Source organism: Lissotriton vulgaris, chromosome 2_1, assembly GCF_964263255.1.
Source record: "Lissotriton vulgaris chromosome 2_1, aLisVul1.2, whole genome shotgun sequence".
In the NCBI taxonomy this organism is placed as follows: domain Eukaryota; kingdom Metazoa; phylum Chordata; class Amphibia; order Caudata; family Salamandridae; genus Lissotriton; species Lissotriton vulgaris.
Genome location: NC_141687.1, coordinates 1,994,741,211 through 1,994,752,400, shown reverse-complemented (window position 1 = coordinate 1,994,752,400; position 11,190 = coordinate 1,994,741,211). Strand labels below are relative to the sequence as shown.

At 49.5% G+C, this 11,190-nt stretch overlaps 1 protein-coding gene across 1 annotated transcript in view; it reads left to right on the top strand.

The window, feature by feature from the left end:
• Positions 1-521: 521 nt before the first annotated feature.
• STARD5 (StAR related lipid transfer domain containing 5) overlaps positions 522-11,190 on the top strand; it is an 89,741-nt gene continuing 79,072 nt past the window's right edge. Inside the window, exon 1 of the mRNA XM_086958220.1 lies at positions 522-927. Coding sequence (XP_086814346.1) covers positions 838-927 — 90 coding nt within the window. The 5' untranslated portion in view covers positions 522-837. The remainder of the gene's footprint in view (positions 928-11,190) is intronic.

The window sequence follows — 11,190 nt, the reverse complement described above, 5'->3', positions numbered from 1 at the left end:
TTTACAACTGACATTTAACAATTAAATTCTTCTCCCAGTACATCTCTGTTTAGGAATGTACAAAGCCAGCCTTAAACCCTAGTCGACATATACGACACTGAAAGTTCGAGCCAGGCTTTAACCAGATGCCTGGTTCTGGCTCAGCTCTAGGTCCACTTAGAACCTCGAGCCCAAAATAAGCCGATCTTTAGCGTGGCCTCTGCATGTCACCCACGATCTAACCTAATGCTCCAAGAATTCAAGAAAAAACCATTAACCTGCATATAGGGTGCCCATTGCAAATATCGTGGTTGTTAATTCCATAATGGCATTGTTATTATGGCTTCCGGTTGGAGGAACATGAATAGTTACTTATAAGTTCTTGTGTGAAAAATGTGACTTTTAATATATGCCTCTCAATGCAGCGATATAACCTGATTTGTTAAATTGAAACGTTTCTTGGTTTCTGCGTGCTAAAAAAAATAGACTTTAACGCTTGTTTCTGCAAGCTCGTCAATTTGGGCAGCTGGCAAAAGAGTGATGCGCATGCGCGATGACTTACTATAAGGTCATCACTCGATGGACGGGGCGTGATGGGAAGCAATAAGCACGGAAGGAGCTTATAGGTTTGGTACTGCCACCCTGCGTGGGTAGGAAGAGCTACGAAAGAACGTCCCTACCTCTCACTAAAGCTAGAGCGCACCACGTCTCCTGCACACTTCCGCTGCTGGACACTCGAGGGGAGGAGTCGCAATGAGGTGACCTTAGGAGGCGGGACTACCATTTCTCAACTCCTCCCTCACCTGTCAAGTTCTCCTTGCTTCCATTCATCTGCATCTCACAGCAGAAGTCACGATAATGGACTACGTCGCAGTCGCGAGCGCCGCAGCGGACAAGTTGCTGATCTACAGCCAGGACCAGAGCGGCTGGAGGCTGTGCAAGAAAACGGTGAGTACAGCAGGCTCCGCCTCTGCGCCGCGCTTCCCGGGGAATTAGAGGATAAGGTCTAGAATTAAAGAGCTCAGAGTCTCACATCAGGAGGAAGAAACATACACATCACCTTACTTATAGTGCTGCAATGACAGTAATGAAAGTAACAGGCCATGAAGTGTCTGCATGTCTGTGCAGAAGACCAAATTCTTGCTGCCATACTAGCCAGTGCACGTTACGAGTAATACAGGTCATCTGCCTGGCAGTAAACGCCGTCAGGCCCTCTGCACCAGCCAGGGTCGGATTGGGATTACAATTTGGCCCGGGCACTGACGAAAAAAGTGGCCCACATTCAAGGGGCGTGGCCCACAATTAAGGGGCGTGGCCCACATTCAAGGGGCGTGCCCTTTCATGAAACACCATTTGGTTACACACGTCAATGTCCTTGAATATTAGATGTAAATACATTAAGAATTTGGACAAGTATGGTAGTGCACTGTCCAGTGGCCAGCTGAAAGAGGGCACCAAAGAGCAGAAATTGGATTATAAATTCAAATCTGTTCCGAACAGGGGCCCAAAAATATGTTTGGGCCAGGGCCCCCAAAATCCTTAAGTTGTTTGGCACAGACAAGGAATGAAAGTGAGAGGATACTGTTCTTGCACAGGACACAGGACCAAGGTGACAATGGTGCCATGCTAAGCAACTAAAAAAACAGCAAGGCACCTTTCTGTCACTAAATAATTCGAGCCTGTAATGATGTTATTAGGTCCCCCCACAGAGCACACGTTGCCAGGTATATACAGGAACTCAGGTTTATTACAACACAGCAAGATCGCTATATTACAGAGCGCCGAGCGTCAAACTATGCAGCTCCGGTCGCCTCTGCCGTTCTTCACCCTTCGCGCGCTTTCCCTCTCACTGGCGCGCATGCGCAGGTGTTCCGCTCTTGCTCCGGCGCGGCAACGTCACCACGACGAGCGCTGGAGACTAGAGCGCAACACCACATATCTCCTCCTTTTACCACTAACACAAACAACACTGGAATTACAATTCAATAGTCACTCATTTCATAGTCTTTGAAACGTGGGGGCAGGGTGACTGCCCTCCCAGCACGGGTTCGTCCCTGTTACTTTCACCGGGGAGACTTATGTCCTTCTGGGTGCTTTTTTCTTTCTCCCCAGCCGGGGCCATGTTTGTCTCCGCTCCTTCATCCATACGTGATTCCTCGTTCTCTTCATTGTCCTCTTGGGCAGTGCTTTCCCTCTGCCTCTCCTGACTCGTCTCCGTCTCTTCTACTCTCTTGGTTTGCCTCTGCTCCACGGTTTCTTCTTCCTTGTCCGCCGGCCACTGGATGATCCTGTTGACCTTTGCCATGCGGTCTTGGGACCACACTCTCCCATCGCTGAGCAAGGCTGCTCTACCATACACGTCTTGAACCTGTAAGGGTTTGCTGTACTTGCTTTCGCCTTTCTTTTGGAGAGTTGGGAACTTAACTCTAACCCATTCCCCTTTTTCCAGGATGGTGTTTTTGGTGTTGTGCCTCATGTTGTAGTGAGCGGCGTACACTTTTTGGGCTTTTTCCAGGTTGTGTTGTACCACTGCCGGTGACCATTTACTAGTCACCGTTTTTTCTCTCCATACCACATTGTCTTTGGTAAACGGGAACCTTCCCCTCAGGATTTGGAAGGGGCTGTATCCTAGTACAGTCGGTGTGATCCTGTATGCCCACAGCATGTTGTGGACTTCCAATTCCCAATCTTTACCTTGCATTATTGCAGCCTGTATGGACCCCATCAGTACACGGTTGAACCGTTCTACTTGGCCATTACATGCGGGATGGTACACTGCCGTGTGTTTAGACTTTATCCCATTCCTCTCCATGTACTTGTTCCACTTATCAGAGGTGTACTGTGGCCCATTGTCACTTAATATCGTTCTCGGTATCCCTTCCCTCAAGAACAGCGAGGTGAGGAATCTCAACACTGCGTCCGTGTCCATGGATTCCTGTACATCTATCTCTGGCCATTTGGAGTATTTATCTACGACCACACACAAATATTTGACTATGCCTCTGTTGTCAAGTACAGGACCCAGTATGTCCACTGCAATGTCTTCCCATGGGTTCTGTGGCCTCTCAAATTCCCCTAGTGCCGGTCTCAGTGGTCTCAGAATTGTATCCGCTCCCTGGCATTGGACACAATCTCTGACTTGCCGCTCTATTTGACTGTCCATTCCGGGCCACCAGTACATTTGTTTTACTCTGACCTTTGTTTTCACGATGCCCAGGTGCCCTTCATGAAGTTGGTTAAGCAGCAGCGGGATCAAAGTCACTGGAGGTATCACTTTATCGCCCCGGTACATGAAAATGCCTGAGTCGCTCATCGACAATTCCTTTCGTATCTCATAGTACTTCCTCAGATCCGCTTTGAGGTGCCGTTTTTCTGGCCATCCTGAGACGAGGTATTGTTTGACCTCCTCCATTTCGCTGTCTTTCTCATACGCAAGGGCCCATTCTTGCCTGCTGATCGTTCTCTCAGCATCGGCCATGTCTGCCACCATCTCGTCAGTGTCTGGTGGGGCCAAGGGTGCGTCCTCCATGGCTGAAGCTCTACTCAAATAGTCCGCCACTTTATTCTGAGTACCCGGCAGATATTTCACATCATATGTGTAATCCAGCAACTTGAGTGTCATCTTGGCGATGCGTGGGGTGGCTGTGTCGTGGCCGCAGGATGTCAACACCTTAACCAATGGTTTATGGTCAGTCTGTAGTTTGAAGCGGGTTTCTGAATTTTCCCGTGGCCCATGTGACTGCCAGCATCTCTTTCTCGATGACGCTATATTTCTGCTCGGTGGGGGATAACGCCCTGGATGCGAAACTGATGGTTTCTATGGAGCCGTCCTTCCTTTCCTGTGCCAGCACTGCTCCCAATCCTTTCTCGCTAGCATCCGTAGTCAATATGGTGTTGCCTGAGGGGTCATATCCATGTAGGGGTACAGCACCACTTATGTCGATCTTCAGGCCTTCAAATTCGCTCTGTGCTTCTTCGTCCCATTTAAACTGCGACTTGTCCCTGATGAGTTGACGGAGTCTGTGAGTCTTGGTGGCGAAGTGTCTTACAAATTTACTATAATACTCTGCCATACCGAGGAATGACCTCACTTCCTCCTTGTTGACGGGGGCTCTGGCGTCGCAAATAGCTTTCGCATTCTGTCTTTTAGGGGATAGTCCTTGACTCCTTATTTCATGACCAAGGTATGTGACGGACGACATGCCCAGCCTGCATTTACTCTACTCGGCGGTGAGGCCTTTTTCTTGTAGTACTGTCAGCACCTTTGTCAGTTTATTGTCGTGGTCCTCTTGGCTTGATCCCATGATCAGGATGTCATCCTGGAAATACTGGACGCCTAGCAGATCTTTGAACAGACGGTGCATTAACTTCTGGAACACCGCAGCTGCTGAGGCCCGACCAAATGGCATCCGACGGAACTGATAACACCCAAAGGGTGTGATGATGAACGAGGTTAGTTTTCTGCTCGATGGGTGCCAGTCAATCTGATGGTACGCTGATGTGAGGTCGATCGTAGAGAACCATGACACTCCTTTGGTTCTTGCCAACATTTCTTGATCCTTGGAAGGGGGAATTTCTCCACTATTAAGCATTTGTTGAGCTCGCGGAGGTCCACACATAAACGTACCTTGCCATTGGGTTTCCTGGCCACGACCAAGGGGGCCAACCATTCCGAGCTGTCAATCGGTTCAATGATCCCCTCGACTTCTAATCTCTGGAGCTCCTGCTGGACTGCGTCTTTGACGGCAATGGGGATGTTCCTAACCTTGTGGGACACCGGGCGGGCGTCCTCCTTGAGGAGTATCTTGTGCACGAACTTGTCCAGTTTACCAACTGTGCCACCGAACACTTTGGGAAATTTCTGCTTTAGTTTGTCTTGCTCAGGCCAGCTGCTGTCTTCGGTTAAGAGGATCTGCTCCTTGCCCCCTGGATCCAATTTAATTCCCAGGTCACCTTGGTCCCTCCAGCCTAGCACAGATGGTCCCCGCTCTGCCACATAGAGCTTGCAGATCGACGTTCTATCTCTGAATTCGAACTTCAAGGCGCGGAAGCCCACTATGGGGATTGCGTTGCTGGTGTATGAAATGGGACGGATGTCTGGCGGGTGTAACTTCGGGCCCAGGGTGGGTACAAAGTCTTCCTCCCATACCGATCGCTGTACTATGGAGTAAGGAGAACCCAAGTCGATGGCAATGTGCACCTTCACTCCTCCTATAAGCATGTCCGTGCACGGCTTTTCCGAGCGCTTGCCTGTCACTTCCAATACCTGGTTTTCAACACATAAGACCATGTCATCGTCTTCCAGGTCTTCTTCCATTAGGTCCTCCGACATGGACTGCCCTATGCACTTCACCATGCCTTTCTTCTCTGTCTTGCGGCATACTTTCTCAAAATGGCCGACCAGGCCACAGAAGGAGCATCTGGCGCGAAATGCAGGGCACCGTTTGTCTTGCGCAGAGTGGGCAGTACTCCCGCACCTGTAACAAGAAAATGTGCTGTCCGTGGGCTGTCTACCTGGAAGAGTTTGCTTCCCTGTCCACCTGGGATCCTGCCTCCTTTCTCCCGTTGATCCCTTTTGTTTATTGGTCGAGGGAGCTTCATCAATTTTGTTGACCATCTGCCTCTGCGTGTTTTCCTTCTTGGCTGCGTCAGCACAGCGTTTCGAAAGTTCTGCTTTCTTCACCATGGCAATTACGTCTTTGAGCGACGCTTCTCCTTGTGCCCACAACTTGTCTTGGACCGACTTGTTCGTGGTGTGCATGTCTATTTGGTCTTTGATGTATTCGTCCTGTAGCTGCCCATATTTGCACGTGATGGCTAATCGTCTCAATGCTGCCACATAGTCATCTATCGACTCTCCCTCTTCCTGCTTTCTTTGCTGGAAGTTGTACCGGTCGATGGATACACATACCGCCGGTCGATAGTGGTTGTCAAGGTCTTCCAGAGCATTCTTAAAGACGTCATCCTCCGTGTCTGGTCTCTCTTTAGGCACAATGTTGGCGAATACACGTACACCCTCCGGCGCCCAGGTTATGCAGTAACAGCCTCTTCTTCCTAGCGCTGGGGAATGGCTCACCGTTTTCATCTTCCAAGGCCTCCACATAGTTCTTGAAATACTCCCTCCAGTCTTCCCATTTCATTAGGGGTTCACCTGGCCTGGGTAGGAAGGGGATGGGTGCCGTTAGAGCTGTTGCCTGGTTGCTCATTCTGGGCGCTGTCCTGGGACCTCCGTCACCGTTCCTGGGCTGCCAGGTGCACTGGGGTTCCCTTCTCTGTCAGCGTCGTCGCCTTGGCTTTTGGGACTGCCCGGTGTACTGCTGGTTCCACCTCTTGCGGCGCTGGGGAGGTGTGCTCTACCTTCCCCCTCGTCACTGTCCCTTCCTTCTGCCAGGGTCTCAGCTACGTGCCTCTCTGCGCGCTGTGCTGGTTCTGACCTGAACTGATGCTGCCCGGTGCCACGTGGTTGCAGGTTGCTGTGGGATTGCGCTTCTGCCACGCTCTGTTGCGAATAGCGTCGCTGCTCTGGGCGCGCTCACCTTGAGGTGCCCTTGTCAACAGCCTCTGACTCGCTGTAGGATTTTTTGCCCCCGGATTCTGCTTCTTCTGTGTGACTGAAGGGGTGCCAGTGGGGTGGTCCCATCCTCGTCGCCACTGTAATGATGTTATTAGGTCCCCCCACAGAGCACACGTTGCCAGGTATATGCAGGAACTCAGGTTTATTACAACACAGCAAGATTGCTATATTACAGAGCGCCAAGCATCTAACTATGCAGCTCCGGTCGCCTCTGCCGTTCTTCACCCTTCGCGCTCTTTCCCTCTCACTGGCGCGCATGCGCAGGTGTTCCGCTCTTGCTCCGGCGCGGCAACGTCATCACGACGAGCGGCGGAGACTAGAGCGCAACACCACAGAGCCCTACAGGGAAGTAGCCCCTAATAAGCAGGAAGCCACTGCTATTACTAACCTAGTCAGCCCTCACCAGACCTTCAGCTCAGGAGCACATGAATAGCAGTAAGGCCCCTGCAATTAGTAAATTAATCAGCCCTCCCCAGCCCTCCAGGCCTCAGGACAATGTCCTGGCAGGGAGGCACAAAACATAGCTGCTGGGTCATTGATGGTAGCCAGGGGGAGGCTGAGGTGAAGATGGTGCAAGTTGCAAAGATCAACTGGCCCCCACAGCGAGACCCATTCTTCCTCGCCCACTATGCCCTGAATGTGAGGGGCTGTGGGCAAGGTGTTAAAACTAACACTGTTTATGTGCAGCGTGGGCCTCAGGGGGGCCGAGGTGAAAATGGCTCAAAGGCCTGCGCAACACCTGGCCCCCAGGGAGGCCGATTTTTTTCAAACAATCACCCCCTCCCCAGCCACCCTCAGCGTGATTGCTTTGCAGGGCAAGGGGTGACTGCGGCCGCACAGTGAAGTTGCATTCATTTCTCTCTCTCTGTCTCCGTGCCCTCTGTGGGCCGTTTTTTTCCCCTCCCCTTTTCTAGTCTGGGAAAGGTAAGCTTGTATTTGCACTGCGCTTTACTGGCAGCATGTAACAGAGCGTGCAGCGCTTTTATTTTTAAAAAATTACCGATTTTACTATTTAGGTTGAATTTCATTTATTCGTCCCTGTTTTTAAAATAGTATCATTGCGCCCACACCCTTGCATTTAAAATGTGCCCCCACCGCTTTTAGAGCGGATTTAACGCTAGTACTCTCCGGCTTTCGTGGCGTTTTCCGCCATCTTGGTGGGACTGGGACTTCCTGCATGACATTCGACTGAGCGCTCCAGTGCTCAGTTCAGCAGAGCAGGTGAGCCTTTATTTAATCCTCACCCCTTCCGCGCAGCGGGCGCGCCTGACTCGCGCCTGAGTCAAGCCAGAGTCTGCCCGTCTGCGCCCGTCAGCGCTAAGGAGGCGGGAAAGGCGGGAGACTCTGAGCGACCTCTGCGGCTTCCTCCCATTCTCGTTCTGACATGTCTAGAAAATTCCTGCTATCACATACTGGCCCTCAAGCCCAATGTAATGATGTTCTACTCCCCCATAGCTGGCATGGCCCTGTATCCTGCACCCACTGTCGCAGGACATTTATTCCTGAGCCCCCTATGGAAAGCCCTCTGTATTCCAGTACTGTCCGAGGCGGATTAATCAATGCACGATCCCTATCTAAAAATGCCCAGAATATCCATGATCTTATTGTCGATTTCCATCTGGACTGGCTTTTGGTCACAGAGACATGGCTTAAGCCTTGGTGCAATCCGGATTTAGCCATAGCCCTCCCACATAATTTTCTTATCCAACGTTTGGACAGATCTGAACAACAGGGAGGGGGTCTGGCAATCATCCACCGGAACACCATTAAGTGCTCATCCCAAGAACTGCCGGAGATAAAAGAAGCTGAAGCCCTGGCATTCTCATTGGAGATTCATGACACCTTTGTCTTCTCTGGGGCCCTCATTTACCGCCCTCCGGGTCCATCCTCGAAGTTCTTAGAAACAGTAGGTGATGCTCTGAGTGAATTAGCACTCAGATTCTCCCACTTTACACTATTGGGCGATTTAAACCTACATTTAGAATCCCCTAACGACCCTGGAGTAGGCTGTTTTATGGAAATTATGGAAGTACTTGGACTCCCACTTCTGAATCATGAGCCCACCCATCAGGCAGGACACCTATTGGACTGCATATGCTCCAACTCTCCTAATCTGAGAGTTAAATCCCCCAGTCCTCAGACATGGACGGATCATTACTTTATTCCTTTTAATATTGGATGGAATTCGAAATCCATCACTAGCTCTACAACTCGGATAAATAAAGTCCAAATTAAATCTACCCCTGATTGGAAATCTTTAACCAAAAGACCTGATGTAATGAACAAACTTAAAGACAATTTACCGGTTCTAACTGACTCCACCTTAGTAGATAATCAGAGTTTCTGCGATTGGATTGTCAGAGCAGGATCTTTGCTAAGCCCGCTCAGAAATAACAATTCCAAAACTAGCAGAATTAAAAAGAGTGCCCCCTGGTTCTCAATGACTCTGAAACTTGAACTAGGTAAGGTCAGAGTATTAGAACGAAGATGGCGCCGAAATTATGACACCACCGCACGTAATATCTACATAGTAGCAAAACGAAAATATCATGCAGAAATAAAATCAGCAAAAAAAATCTATTATTTACAAGCCTTGTCCACAGCAGGTCAGGAACAAAAAGCAATCTTTAAGATTGTTAAGGATTTTATGAATCCTTCAGCTTTATCGCAGGAGATTCCACCTTCTCAGGATCTCTGTAATGCGATATCCAACTATTTCGAAAATAAGATTCTTACCATTGTAAATACTTTTCCATCAAGAGAAACAACAACTGCGGAAACTGAGCAATGTAACGAAGTGATGATTTCCCCCTGCTTTGAGGAGTTTGCCCCAGTGTCCCTTGAGGATACCTCCAAAGCTATCTTGGCTTGTAAATCGGGTTCCCCATTTGACCCTTGTCCCCCCCCCCCGGTGTTGCACACTCTGGTTGAGCTGGCCAATCCTATAATCAACAGGATTATTAATTCCTCTTTAGCCACGGCAAACATCCCCAATGACTGGAAGCTGGCAGCTGTCAAACCACTCCAAAAAAAAGCACTGGCCGACCCCACCACCCTGTCTAACCTGCAACCTATCTCCTTGCTGCCTGTCCTGTTTAAACTTACAGAAAAATTTGTCAATAACCAACTGACCAATTTTTTGGAGAAGAATAACATTCTCCATCCTCATCAATCAGGATTTCGGTCAGAACATTCCACTGAGACGGCCCTGCTTTTCACCGCAGAAACCTTACGGGCAGCAATGGACCAAGGAAAAAAGGCCGTCCTTATCCTACTTGACCTGTCGGCAGCCTTTGATACGGTCTCACATAACATCTTAGTGGACCGGTTGGCTGCCGCAGGAGTAGGAGGTCAGGTCCTGGCATGGCTCAGGAATTTCCTCAGCAATAGACGCCAAGTGACAGTGTTAGGCCAATACCAGTCTGAAGCCAAAGTCGTCAGCTCAGGGGTCCCGCAGGGCTCAAGTTTGAGCCCTGTTCTTTTCAACTTGTATATGGTACCCCTTGTTAATCTGATCGCGTCATTCCAGATTAGTTCCATCTGATATGCTGACGACACTCAGCTCATACTGGTTTTGGACAGGGAACGACCAGGCGCAGAGGAAAATCTTAAGGAGTGTTTGACAGCCACATTTAGATGGATGACCAACAACCATTTAAAATGTAACACCGGCAAAACTGAAATCCTTCCTGTTGATAGCCATAACTTGTTCTCACCAAAAATGTGCTGGCCTACGGAGGCAGAAGCTCCCCCCAACACAATTGCATCTGCCCGTAACCTAGGCATTAAATTTGATAACCAGCTATCTTTTAAGCCCCAGGCTATAGCAGTGGCAGGTATGTGCTTTCAAATCATCAAAGCTCTGAGGAAGTTTTTCGATCTGCTCCCCTTACCAGCAAGGAAAACAGTTGCTGTGGCCTTAATCAATTCTAGGCTAGACTATTGTAACGGAGTATATGCTGGAGCTAACAAAAGCGTTCTCCATAGGTTACAAATAGTCCAAAATGCGGCAGCCCGCCTCGTGCTACGTTGGCCACGGAGGTCGTCAGCTTCAGCAGCACTTAATATTCTCCACTGGCTGCCGATAAGCAAAAGAATTCTGTTTAAAATTCTTTTAATTACCTTTAGGGCATTCCACCAGCGTGTCCCAAAATATCTACTCCATGGGTTCAAAAGATATCATCCGACACGCTGCCTGGCGTCCGCCAGCCAGAACTTACTTACCCCTCCCCGTTTCAAGCTGGCTACAAAAGGAGGCAAATCCCTTTTTGTATTCGGTACAAAGGCATGGAACAAACTTCCCCTGTCTCTACGTACATTCTCCCTAGAAGCCCCTTTTAGGAAAGCATTAAAAACCTGGATCTTCTCCCTGCCCGATGCTACATGTAGAACTCTGGTGTAACTGTGGTGTACAATGCAACACACTTTTTCCATCCAACTCTTCCACCTGAGTTGTGTGAGCGCCAAGATACTCCTTGGAGTGAAAGTGCGCGGTAGAAATGTCTCTTACATTACATTACATTAGTCCACAGAGAGCACGGAGACAGAGACCGGGAAATGAAAGCAGCTTCACTGTGCGGCTGGGAAAGGGGAGAAAAAAAAACGGCCCACAGAGGGCACAGAGACACCGGCCCTTC